The 13,509-nt window shown below is 44.1% G+C and overlaps 2 protein-coding genes across 2 annotated transcripts in view; both read right to left on the bottom strand.

The window, feature by feature from the left end:
• Nucleotides 1–1,724: 1,724 nt before the first annotated feature.
• Nucleotides 1,725–9,001, bottom strand: LOC111951292 (transmembrane protease serine 9). The gene is made up of 13 exons (XM_023969349.2): nucleotides 8,811–9,001; nucleotides 8,612–8,713; nucleotides 4,781–4,964; nucleotides 4,618–4,693; nucleotides 4,310–4,499; nucleotides 4,003–4,142; nucleotides 3,730–3,883; nucleotides 3,603–3,641; nucleotides 3,193–3,412; nucleotides 2,759–2,916; nucleotides 2,503–2,601; nucleotides 2,169–2,305; nucleotides 1,725–1,928 (listed from the first exon to the last, which is right to left on the bottom strand). Exons 1-13 carry the CDS (start codon nucleotides 8,869–8,871, stop codon nucleotides 1,764–1,766), a joined length of 1,725 nt encoding a protein of 574 aa, XP_023825117.1. The 5' UTR covers nucleotides 8,872–9,001; the 3' UTR covers nucleotides 1,725–1,763.
• A 165-nt stretch (nucleotides 9,002–9,166) lies between these two features.
• The window catches only part of LOC111951459 (protein O-mannosyl-transferase TMTC1), a 100,561-nt gene continuing 96,218 nt past the window's right edge, over nucleotides 9,167–13,509 (bottom strand). The window contains exons 13-15 of the mRNA XM_070434715.1: nucleotides 10,903–10,910; nucleotides 10,393–10,542; nucleotides 9,167–10,278 (exon numbers count right to left, since the gene is read on the bottom strand). Coding sequence (XP_070290816.1) covers nucleotides 10,156–10,278; nucleotides 10,393–10,542; nucleotides 10,903–10,910 — 281 coding nt within the window. The 3' untranslated portion in view covers nucleotides 9,167–10,155. The remainder of the gene's footprint in view (nucleotides 10,279–10,392; nucleotides 10,543–10,902; nucleotides 10,911–13,509) is intronic.

Raw genomic sequence — 13,509 nt, 5'->3', positions numbered from 1 at the left:
TAAAGAGATTTACACGGTTGTCAAAACGTCCTGCCAGGGTAAGCCTACATGAAACACAGCCCTTATTTTAAGTGTTTCTAAAATCCCCTATGGGAAAAATGAATGGTGGAAAAACAATTGGAACCATTTCCTTGTTTGACCACTAGGTTTTATGGGTATTATGACTCATACTGTGGTACTCTATAGAGCTGCTAGCTTGCAGTCCTAAACCTGGAAATAAATAAAGCGCTCTTGTGAAAAATGAATGGGGAATGAACAGGGTTTTGGAATACACGCAGAAAAAGGTCTGAAGTTAACACAGGTTAGGCTTCTGTAGGCGCACCGGCACCACCATCTATCTCCATTTTGAAGTAGTCAATGTACTTCTACTTTGTTGAGTTGGTAAACAAACTGAAAGGGCCCTGTGTTTGAACAGGTATGAAGCATTGGTTGGCGATTTGCAGCCACCTGCAGTCATGGAATGTTTTCGGAGTACAGTATAAGTCATTGACTGATTCCCTGATGACCTGGTTGGAATTATGTCATTCTTCCTTAACCCATAGCAAGTCCCACTCAGTTGACTACTTCAAAATGGGGAAAGTCCTCAACAGCACTGCCAATTCTAGAACAGGCTTTTGGGCACTAGAGTCCTCTATACAACTCTATGAACAAAACAATTTAAAATAATGACATTTGTGTTGGGTCATTAGTTACTGTAGCCTACAAACATTTAGTCATTCAAATAAATAATGCGGGTAAATATGACATTTCCCATGGGTTTTTCCAGGTCAACCCAAGGTTCCTGCCATTTTAAGCTGTGCAGCTCCTGTTTGAATGATACATCAGCATTATTTTAGTGGCACTGGCAGTTTTACCAAGCATGCCATTCAGACTTGTATAGGGAGCCTAATATTGACATATTGTGATAAAAAAGAAAAAGGAATCTTGTGTAAAATTATAGGCCAGATAAACAGAGCAGGAGGCTGAATGTCTGTCCCATGACTGCGTTTTGTTATTAAAGTTGCACCCCCCCTCAATTCGTCGGGCATGGACAGTACAAGGTGTCGAACGCGTTCCACAGGGATGCTGGCCCATGTTGACGCCAATGCTTCCCACGGGTGTGTCAAGTTGGCTGGATGTCCTTTGGGTGGTGGACAATTATTGATACACACAAGAAACGGATGCGCGAGAAACTCAGCAGCGTTGCAGTTCTTGACACAAACCGGTGCGCCTGGCACCTACTACCATACCCTGTTCAAAGGCACGTAATCTTTTGTCTTACCCATTCACCCTCTGAATGGCACACATACACAACCCATGTCTCAAGGATTTCAAAAATTCTTCTTTAACCTGTCTCCTCCCCTTCATCTACACTGATTGGTGGATTTAACAAGTGACATCCATAAGGGATCATATCTTTCACCTGGTCAGTCTGTCATGAGCAAGTGTTCTTAATGTTTTGTGCAGTCAGAGTACATTCCTACCTCCTTAAAACATGTTCCCATGTTATATTTGAATGTATAAAATCATATGCGCAATATATTTCAATCATAGTGTCCACTGAAGAAAATAATTACAAGAGAAAAGTAAACATCTTTGACAAACCCTATGAAGACCGAAATACAGTGTGCGACAACAGTCAGCTTGATGTGTGCTTGACATTCCTCTCAACATCTAATTGTGATTCCATTATACACTGTCATTGTGTGCCTTTACCTTACACAAGTCTCAAAATGAACACTGGATCCAAAAAGTCATTGTTTATTCCATTATGGGAAACAAAGTCAGATGTCATTGGTTATGTTTGTGATCCAGGAATGATAATCTGATAGTCGGGAGAAGACTGCTGGTGTGCTGATGTCACAGCTTGGGCTGCCCCATGTGACCACCCCAAAGAGGAAGAAGACCCCATTTATTTTCTGGCAGAGGAGTGGAGCACCAGAGTCCCCCTATAGATAGGGAGGAAAGAAGAAGACTTGATGCTATTTGAAAATATGATCAATTACACTAAAGTTAAAACAATGTTGTGAAAGTTTGCGTGCACTAGTCCAGTCGGGTATTCAACATCACATTTCTATGAAGACCACTCATTCACATCAGTACTGTACATTCAAAACCATTCATTGATCCAAAACTTAACCCATGTCTTCATGAGTACACCATAGAGTTAACCGTCCCACTGTACATACCATGCAGGAGACAGAGCCGGCCGGGTCTGTACACAGCTGAGTGTCCGTAATGAGATCCTCTCCCCAGCTCTCTCTACAAGCGGTCCTGTTGACCAGACCCAGCCTGGCCTGGTGCAGGATAGCACTGCTAACCTTCGCTATGGGGAGACAACAGAGCACATAAGCAAATAATATGACATTTTTATAATAGAGAAGGATGCTGCCTATTTACGAGCAAGACCGATGAAACACTGGATCCAGGAGGATGAGACCCTCCAGTTCCTTGTGGTAAAATCGGCCACCAACCGTACTCCAGAACTTAGTCATGAATGAAGAGTTACGTTGCTGTACATACGTGCCGAGTTGCTGGGTCCCCAGCCTGTTGTCACACAGGACCAGCTGTCATCCAGCTTCACATCCTCACGTGGGAGGCAAACTGGAAACACAGTGTCATCTAGGGACATATCAGAGAAGACCACCAGAATAAGCATCCTAGATAAGTCGCATGCTTTAATTGGCCTGCAAGCCAAGTTCACGGTCCTGTAAACCATTCAAGCAATACAATCAGGTCCGTGAGCTAAAGTAACCCATGCTGGAAGAGTATTTGTTACCAAATCGAGCTGGAACACTGAGCTTGATGAGTGTGAGGTCAGAGGTCGGAGGGAAGGTTCCGTCGTGGGGGTGGTTGAACACCTCGTCCACCGGGATGGTCTGGGCAGCCATGAACCTCAGGTCGTGACCTCCCAGCACCACCGTGTCAACTGTAGGTCTGAAAGAGAGGAGAATAGACAGGCACCGTTTGTGTGCAATAGGACTGGTGAACAAGAACTACAGTAGCTGACCTACCCTCACTGACATTCCAAGGGCTGTTTGAGAGCATAATACTGAGTGTGATGAAAGAATGTGAAGGTGGGTGTATGAGTCCACTGAATGAGTGAAGCACCACGACAGAGATAGAAAGTGATATTCAAAGAAAATGATCATGTAGAGGTTAGATTACAGACGATAGTGTGTCCCCTGTGTCGGTACTTGGTGACTGACTCACTTGCTGCGGCAGTGTTGCGGTGCCAGGACCCAGTGGTGGTGGATCAGGGTCCCGCTGCAGTAATGTCTCCCTTTGGACTGCAGACTGACCTGCCAGGGCCAGGAGTTGGCGCACGCCTCCGTCACACTCCCCACCCGCACCTCACCCTCCAAGGTCGCATACAACCATGCCGGGCGGGAGTCCAGCCGGCAGGTCAATATCTTACTCTGACCACAACTCTCTGGGAGACAGAGGGTACAAGAGGGTTAGCGGTCAAACTGAATACGATCTTCTGTTTTGATATTGCACTGTTTTGATCAACAAATTACAATTTGATGTGCTGGCAGTAAGATAATGAAAATCAGATTTTTTTTTTAAAATCCTGTAAAATTTTATTTCAGGTAGTTAAATAATTTGCAGTGACAACCTACCTTCAGTCACAGTAATGCCACCAGACATAGACGTTTCACCTGTTAAAAAGAAAAGATCAGAAAAAAATCTCCCGAGTGCTTAAAAACAAAGTATCTCTCTAGCGTTGGGCTCCAAGTGTGTCCTTACCTTGAATTAATTCATTGATCCAGTCTAGGTAGACCTGTACTTTAGTATAGACGCCAGGCCTCCGCGCTCTACCACAGCCCACTCCCCAGCTGACCACTCCAGCCAACTCATACCTGGACCCTGTGTAGCAGGACAGAGGTCCACCCGAGTCACCCTGCAGGAACAAACACGTCATAAGACGAAGATAACAGAACAGACTTTCTATATGAAAGTAGAATACAACAAAAAAGGTATAAAATACATGAAAGCATTGTCAGAGTTCAAGGTCACTACCTGACAGGCGTCTACACCTCCTTCAGGGTCTCCAGCACAGAACATGGTGGGCTGAACGACACCAAGGTAGAACTTGTTACAGTCCTCTGAGGATAAGCAGGTCACATTAACCTCCTGGAGTCTGTTGGCACGAGGCCCATCTGAGTGTAGAAGAGTAGGAAAAGGGGAAAACAAGTAACAGGACCCTCCTCACTGTGAATGATCAATTAGGATGTAATGTCAGTTATGACCCCAGAAAGGCACACCTGACCTTTCTAATAAAGAGATGAAGGCAACTAAACTTCAAAAAGGTAGGAAATCTACTGACTCTCTCTGGTGGTACCCCAGCCGGTCACTGTGCATTGCTTTTTGGGTTCGATTGGCCTCATCCATATCTCTATGGGTCTCACACACTGGTTGAAMAYCAGCRGGGTCTTCAGCTTCACCAGGGCAATGTCATGCATCTTTGTCATGCGGTTGTAATCCTTGTGGGTGACTATTTTAGAGACCCCAACCAACTGAAAACAAAAGTAAATGTGTGCCCTTAACAGTTAAAAAGTTCACGCAGAATAGGAACACAGAAAAAAATGTGTTTAAATGACTTGAATGTAGTCAGTCCATGCGTGTGTATCCCACCTGTTGACATTCTTCATCAGGATTCTCAAGGTCGTGTTTTCCCGCCATCACAGTCCAGAAATCCACTTTGTTAAACCTGTAAAACACCATCCATAATTACTTTCATTTCTTTAACTACACATCTATTTGATTTATTGTTACTTGAACTTCCAGAACTACTCACTGCTTGAAGCAGTGTGCGGCAGTCAGAACCCACAGAGGGGCGATGATGGCACCACCACAGGCTGGCATGGTGGTAAAGCGTAGAGATACCTGCCATGGCCAGGAGTGGGCCCAGGCCTCCACACCACCAATGATCCTCACCTCCATTTCCTGCTCTGGCACGAAGGACCGAACCCCTGCCAGATCTGCAACAAAGCTCTGAGGTTACAGGTTTCTTTATGGGTGTGCAGGGACAGGTTTCTCATTGCATCAGGAAATGTGTGGGGGGGGCCTGAGTTTTGAGTAGCTTAGTATAGCAGTACATGTCTGGTCTTGCCAGTAGGGCTAATGCTACCAGTGTTTGTGTATATCATTGTGCGCATTACATATAGCCAGAATAGATTCCGACCCTACGCTTGCTTTACAGCTGCACTGGGGTCAGACAAGCCTCCAGTTTAGATTAAGGCGCCAGCGGGAGATATTGCTTAGAAAATGGACCTCAATCCAGGGACAAGAAACGTGTGCTACTCCAAATTCTCAGTAGCCATTTTGGAATGGCAGTGTCAGCCAATCAGCTCCTTTGTTGTTCAACGGGATGTGCCATTCCATAACAGCTACAACTAGTTACTGTAGCATCAGTACAAAAACAGCAGTTCACCAATTTGTTTTAAAAATGCGTTCGTTCTTCTCTGTAACACTTGGGATAATTCAGAGTACAACGCATTTGTCATCCCTGGATTGAGGTACTTTCCCCTACCCCCGAGCCATATCTCGTGCCAGCTCCGGTCTTAATCTAAACAGGAAGCATGTCCGACCTGAGTGCAGCTGTAAGCAAGGGTCGGAATCTATTCTGGCTACATTACATACTGCTTCACTATCTGATCAGCTTCTATAGGTCAAAGTAAGAAACATTGTACTGAGTAACATTTTTTGGACAGAGCAGCTTTAATAGCAGATTGATGTAATCTATGTAATTGTCCGCATCATTTCAAAAAAAGACTTTTTCAAATTCAAAAGTCCGTATCTGGTGTGGCCACTAGATGCATCAAGTGCTGCGGTGCATCGCCTCCTCATGGACTGCACCAGATTTTCCAGTTCTTGCTGTGAGATGGAAGAGTGGGGTAACAAGGCACCTACATGTTCCCGGACATTTCTGGCGGGAATGGCCGTAGGCCTCGTCCTCCGATCCAACAGGTCCCAGACATGCTCAATGGGATTGAGATCCGGGCTCTTCGCTGGCCATGGCAGAAGGACATTCCTGTCTTGCAGGAAATTATGCACAGAACGAGCAGTACGGCTGGAGGGTCATGTCAGGATGAGCCTGCAGGAAGGGTACCACATGAGGGAGGAGGATGTCTTCCCCATAACGCACAGCGTTGAGATTGCCTGCAATGACAACAAGCTCAGTCCGATGATGCTGTGACACCACCCCAGACCATGACTGACCCTCCACCTCCAAAATCGATCCTGCTCCATAGTACAGGCCTTGGTGTAACGCTCATTCCTTCGACGATAAACGCGAATCCGACCATCACCCCTGGTGAGACAAAACCTTGACTCGTCAGTGAAGAGCACTTTTTGCCAGTCCTGTCTGGTCCAGCGATGGTGGGTTTGTGCCCATAGGTGACGTTGTTGCCGGTGAAGACCTGCCTTACAACATTCCTACAAGCCCTCAGTCCAGCCTCTCAGCCTATTGCAGACAGTCTGAGCACTGATGGAGGGATTGTGCCATCCTGTACCTGTCCCGCAGGTGTGATGTTTGGATGTACCGATCCTGTGCAGGTGTTATTATACGTGGTCTACCACTGCGAGGACGATCAACTGTCTGTCCTGTCTCCCTATAGCGCTGTCTTAGGCATCTCACAGTACGGACATTGCAATTTATTGTCCTGGCCACATCTGCAGTCCTCATTCCCCCTTGCAGCATGTCTAAGGCACATTCACGCAGATGAGCAGGGACCCTGGGCATCTTTCTTTTGGTGTTTTTCAGAGTCAGTAGAAAGGCCTCTTTAGAGTCCTAAATGTTCCTAACTGGGGCGTTAATTGCCTACCGTCTGTAAGCTGTTAGTGTCTTAACGACCGTTCCACAGGTGCATGTACATTCATTGCTTATGGTTCATTGAACAAGCATGGGAAACAGTGTTTAAACACTTTACAATGAAGATAATTGGATTTTTTAAAATTATCTTTGAAAGACAGGGTCCTTAAAGGGACGTTTCTTTTTTTGCTGAGTTTATATAAATTCCAGTCATACTTTATCAAAAACCTCTTTAAAGTCAGCTATGAATATCAGACCTGGTTTCTCAGATTTTTCATAGTGTTCTATTATTTCCAGTACTTGTCTTATATCATATTAAATGATACAAAACATTTTTTTATGGTCTGGAGCTTTAAATGTACCACTTGGGTCCTCTGAGTACATCAAAAAAAGGTTTAGTACACCTCGACTGGTTTGCCATCCTGCCCTGGAGTTTTCCCGGACGTAAAAAGGCTTTAATTGCATCAATAAGTTCCTCCTCTGTAAAGCCATACCTTTAACTTCAGTTAGTGGAGATGGAGGAGACAAACATATGCTTAAAGTACTTTCCTTCTTCCTTCAAAATATTGTTTGGTGAATTGTGGGCRACTATCATTTGTAACAAGTTTTAGTAGGCTATTTTTGGTAGCATTTCTATGCTGAGAATAAAATAATTGTGCATTTTCCCCCCATATTCCATCCAGTTCGCTTAATTTTTTACAATATTTTTACACTTGATCTATTGCTCCATTTATTTTTCCTCTAACTTACTCTGTGCCTCAGTTTTTATTACAATCTGTACTGTTAGTCCTATTTCCTTTGTTAATATGAACTCGTTTGGACCTAAATTGAATTTGTTTTAAAGATTGGTATTGAATTGCTTTGCCTCTAAAAGGCACATTTAAAAGTGTCACATACAATAAGGAGATCTGCTGTACGTTATGTCGGGAAACGTCAGTTAACTTGTTTTTATCATCCAATAGGCTTTGATTACAGTTCCAATATCCTCGCCCACGTGGAAATTCTGTAAGAGTAATGTATACGCCAATTATTTGATGTTCTGACCGCATTCTATCGTTTGGTGCCAGCGAAAATGACATGTGGTCAAGAAGACTAGCTTCATTGAGCCTCGGCCATGTATAGCTCACTAGCTCGGGATATTTAGGCCTCTATGCACTAGTTTCAATATATCAATGAAATGCACGATTTCCTTAAGTGTATGAGGGTGACAGTTTGTCGTGCGATTTACTTTACGGTCCATTGAGGTATTTAAAAACGTATTATAATCTCCCACCATAATAATAAAGTATTGCATTGCTTGTACACTTGACCAATTATTATATATTTTCAAATTAGCGTGAATCATCATTTGGGCCATATAGATTCATGAGCCAAATCCATTTAAGGTCCAAAAACATATTTGAAATAATAAATCTACCTTGCGGAACTGTTTGGACAATTGGAATATCCACCCACCGTCTTTTTTYCCCACACAACTTCATCTGAAATTGTTGACTAGTTTCCTGTAAACATTATTTTTGCCAGGTAATACTGACCGTCTTTTTATACTATCTACTAAACCATTGCAATAACTGGCTATTCGTATTTCACCTTGAAAATACAAGTTAAGTCTATTTATCATATGTTTGTAAACTTACCATTCAAATGTACCATAATAATTGTGCCCATATAGCTGTACCATGATATTTGCATTGCTGCTAAGTAAACCTCCAATTGTTCTCCACTATTCCCCAGATCCTTTAAAAAGAGCACAGTGCCAACCCCCTCGCCGCGATTATTTTAGGATTCACTGTTATTAAACGTTTTCTTCCATACCATCAAATTGAAATCCACTGGTGAGGTTTGCATTTTCCCCTTCTGTTCCGTTCAATGCACTGTTTTCAGGGTTATGCACAATCTCATTCTGGTTATGTAGATCTGAAAGGGAAGTTAAAAATAAATAAAAAAGGTCACCATTAACTCCATCAAGTCACTGGCAACAAAACTAGAATGAAAAATCATGTGTTGCCCTTACCGTGCTGGGATCCAAACCCCAAAAGAGACAGATACACAACTAGAAAAACACACATTTTCATCCAAAGTGCATTAAAAAGTTGATTGGGTTAAGACTGATGGCCCAATCGGAATAAAAGTGGCACAGGGGTAAATGCCACAAAGACACTTGACAACGTGCCTTTCTACTTTCAAGCACTCATCAGCTTCCCACGCTGCACCTGCCACCATCATCACCTAATTAGATTCACTAACATGTAATGTACCCACTAGGCCAGATGAGGGCAGTATAGACCCATTTCATATGACTTTTCTCCCATTCACAATAACAGGGCAACTTCTATTTATCAGACACCTCACGGCACACACCGACACCAGTTAATAAAACATAGATTTATTTTTATGGTGCAAATCAATCTCAGTCATTGCACTAGTCAGTTCATCTTTATCCTGTTGTACATTCCACATAAAATATTCATTCACGATCATCATAGCAACATCAACAGCAACAAATAWTACGCAGCGTCAGAAATCAGAGGGTCAGTGTTAGGCCTTAGRCAGGAGTTGCTTGCTGCTCAGAGGCTCTGCCATAGCTTGAGGTTAAAAGCACATGTTGTCAKTGTGTTCATGGAGCACACTGATACCTTGTCTTGTAGTCTTATCACAGGGCTTATGTATCCCAGACAAGCTCAGGCTAAGGGGTTGCAGGGCCCACATTTGAGTCAAGGCAAGCCCAACCCTAAGCATGGATATACAGTGACTTCAGCAAACTGTCCTTCATGTTGGCAAAATGTCATTTGTCTTCCAGCTGGAATGATATTGTTGGAGCTTTTAATGTGAACATGACACCCAATTCAAAATCTCAACATGGTTTTGCTCATAAGCAGAGATGAGGGTAGTGATCACAGATTTAGAGCCTAAAACAGGATTTAACATGAAATTAAATAGGAAAACAAATCAAACTAAACAAAACATTTTNAAAAGCAGATCAGTTTGTTTGAAGCGTTTTCAGGCTGGGCGATGTGTGGAGCTCGYGGTACTGTCTTAAAGAGAGCTGATCCAGTCCGCTCCARTTKGAAGTGCTGCTGGCTGAATCTCCATCTCCACTCCTTAGGGTCCTCTCTCCATCTGCTTCCCCCAGAATGTGACTCCAATCACAGGCTTAACCAGCCTCATGCTCCCCTGGAAGCTCCATCACCCCCAGTCTGCTTCTATACCCTGCAACCCTGTCATGTTCACCATAATCTCACATCATCAACCTGGTAGGTTGATTTAAGAACCAGGTCTTTTTTAACAGTACTGTTGGGGCATCCAGGGTCCTTGGTCCCCAACTCATGCCCAGGATAGTGCTGTGTCTCTGGGTTAGTCTAGGCCCCGGTCAGCCTCCTCTCCAGCCGGTCCAGCTTGGCCAGGTTGTCTTTCAGCAGCTTGGAGCCAGGGGTTAGGATCAGGGCCCTCTGGTAGTACTGCCTGGCTGCTGCATAGTCTCCCTGCAGTGAATCAAATACAGACATTTATCAGCTCTCATCCTATGCCATATATGATATGATATATGAAATGGCGTTTGACTTATGCAAATGAACTCTACTGTGTAGTCATAGTACCTTGATATGCTGAATTCCTCCCATGTTCATCCAAGCCTGCGATTGGTCAGGTTTTAGTTCCACTACCAGCTTGTAGCTCTGTAATGAAGACCACGCATACCTTAATATAAAGTAGTTACAACCAACGATCACTAGATGGCAGTAGGGTTGCTATGCTCGGACTATAAARTGAATATGGAGGGAGAAAAGTTGCCTTAGAAGATTACTGAAACTTTAATCAACTCAACATGTTTCATGACTTTGAATTCAAAACACCCTGAAACAATAGATTATGCTTTCAAAATACAGCAATCAGACATTGGATCCGCTTCAATATTGTCAGCCACCACACCCGAAGCCTGCATGATCTCAGTTGACCCGTTTGTGCCTTTTCTTAGAAGGGGAACAACACCCAAACAAGAGCTGGAGCCCTGGCGCCCGGCCAAGCCCTGCTGAGAATCAGAACTCTAGAGTTTATCTCCGAAGGTAACCCTGAGAATAAACTGTTCAACATAGCAGGCCTTTGTTCACTTCCTCAACTGAAGAAAGAGGGAGAGGTGGAGGGAGGGAAAGGGAGTGAGAGAGTGGAAAGGGAGAGAGAGAGAGGGAGGTAGTGGAAAGACAGAGAGACTTGCTTTGTAAGGAAAGAGAGAGTGAGATTGTGAGTGAGTGAGTGAGTGAGCGAGGGAGGGAGGGAGGGAGGGAGGGAGCGAGCGAGCGAGTGAGTGAGTGAGTGAGTGAGTGAGTGAATGAGTGACTGAGTGAATGAGTGGAAAGAGAGACCTGCTATTTAAGCAGACAGAGAAAGAAGATTATTTTAGGCCACACACTTTGTTTTGTTAGAAGTGTGGGTGGGGGAAAATTGGCTTATTTTTTGATGCAGATAGTGGAGGAGATGGTGTTATTTTAGTGACAGTATCAGCGCGTTTTTCAGGGGGGAAAAGATCAAGGCAGCGAAAGGCCTGKAATGCTGTTTGATGTGATTTTATTTGCAGACTTTGTATCTCTTCTCTCTCTCAAGTGTGTCTACTTGAACAGGAGAAGAAAGCACCCGGCGCTTAGAAGATCCACAGGCGCCCTTGAAACCCCTGCAGATAATAACTTCATGTAGGAGATGCAAATCTTGTTGTTTTTAGGGAATATGCCTCAAAATATGTTCTATTCTTTATTCATAATTGTTTTTGGGGAGGTTGGGATATATGAGCCAATTAGTGGTCTTGTTTTGTAACAGGTAAAGTTTGAGGTTATAGGAGGTTCTAAAGTAATTTACCGAGGTGAACGGAGAGAAAATAAAAGAGATGGGAAGGTGGATAATAAAGGCGAGAGAAGGATAGTTATAATTACATTCTGCTCTTCACAAGTCCTCACTGTCAACGCCTAGCATGGAAGCTATCCCTAGCCATGGAAGTCATCCCTAGTCATGGAAGTCTATCCCTAGTCATGGAAGTCTATCCCTAGTCATGGAAGTCTATCCCTAGCCATGGAAGTCTATCCCTAAGCCATGGAAGTCTATCCCTAGCCATGGAAGTCTATCCCGATAGTCATGGAAGTCTATCCCCTAGTCATGGAAGTCTATCCCTAGTCATGGAAGTCTATCCCTAGTCATGGAAGTCTATCCCTAGCCATGGAGTCTATCCCTAGTCATGGGAAGTCTATCCCTAGCCATGGAAGTTCTAAATCTCCCTAGCCATGGAAGTCTTCCAATCCTAGTCATGGAAGTCTATCCCTAGCCATGGAAGTCTATCCCTAGTCATGGAAGTCTATCCCTAGGCCATGGAAGTCTATCCCTAGCCAATGGAAGTCTATCCCTAGTCATGGAAGTCTATCCCTAGTCCATGGAAGTCTATCCCTAGTCATGGAAGTCTATCCCTAGCCATGGAAGTCTATCCTAGTCATGGAAGTCTAATCGCCTAGCCATGGAAGTCTATCCCTAGTCATGGAAGTCTATCCTAGCCCATGGAAGTCTATCCCTCAGCTATTGGAAGTCTAATCCCTAGCATGGAATCTATCCTACCATGAAGTCTATCCTAGATGGAAGTCTAGTAAATCCCTAGCCATGGAAGTCTATCCCTAGCCATGGAAGTCTATCCCTAGCCATGGAAGTCTATCCCTAGCCATGGAAGTCTACCTAGTCATGGAGTCTATCCTAGTCATGGAAGTCTATCCCTAGTATGGAAGTCTATCCCTAGCCATGGAAGTCTATCCCTAGTCATGGAAGTCTATCCCTAGTCATGGAAGTCTATCCCTAGCCATGGAAGTCTATCCCTAGCCATGGAAGTCTATCCCTAGTCATGGAAGTCTATCCCTAGCCATGGAAGTCCCTATTCCCTAGCCATGGAAGTCTATCCCTAGCATGGAAGTTCTATATCCCTAGCCATGGAAGTCTATCCCTAGCCATGGAAAGTCTATCCTAGTATGGAAGTCTATTCCCTAAGTCATGAAGTCTATCCCTAGCATGGAAGTCTATCCTTAGCCATGGAAGTCTATCCCTAGCTCATGGAAGTCTATCCCCTGTCATGGAAGTCTATCCTAGTCATGGAAGTCTATCCTAGCCATGGAAGTCTATCCTAGCCATGGAGGTCTATCCCTAGCTTCAGTGGAAGTCTATCCCTAGCCATGGAAGTCTATCCCTAGTATGGAAGTCTATCCCTAGTCCATGGAAGTCTATCCAGCATGGAAGTCTATCCCTAGTCATGGAAGTCTATCCCTAGCCATGGAAGTCTAATCCCTAGTCATGGAAGTCTATCCTAGCCATGGAAGTCTATCCCTAGTCATGGAAGTCTATCCCTAGCCATGGAAGTCTATCCCTAGCTATGGAAGTCTATCTCCTAGCTTATGGAAGTCTATCCCTAGCCATGGAAGTCTATCCCTAGCTATGGAAGTCTATCTCGCTAGCCATGGAAGTCTATCCCTAGCCATGGAAGTCTATCCCTAGCCATGGAAGTCTATCCCTAGCCATGGAAGTCTATCCCTAGTCATGGAAGTCTATCCCTAGTCATGGAAGTCTATCCCTAGTAATGGAAGTCTATACATCCCCTAAAGCCAATGGAAGTCTAAGATGAAGTCTTATCCCAGTCATGGAAGGTCTAATTCCCATAGGAGGAGAGGGTCATGGGAAGTTAAAGAAAATCCAGCCTA

Source organism: Salvelinus sp. IW2-2015, linkage group LG24 (genome assembly GCF_002910315.2).
Source record: "Salvelinus sp. IW2-2015 linkage group LG24, ASM291031v2, whole genome shotgun sequence".
Taxonomy (NCBI): domain Eukaryota; kingdom Metazoa; phylum Chordata; class Actinopteri; order Salmoniformes; family Salmonidae; genus Salvelinus; species Salvelinus sp. IW2-2015.
The sequence above is the reverse complement of the archived record's forward strand: the minus strand, read 5'-3'. Positions and strand labels throughout refer to the sequence as shown.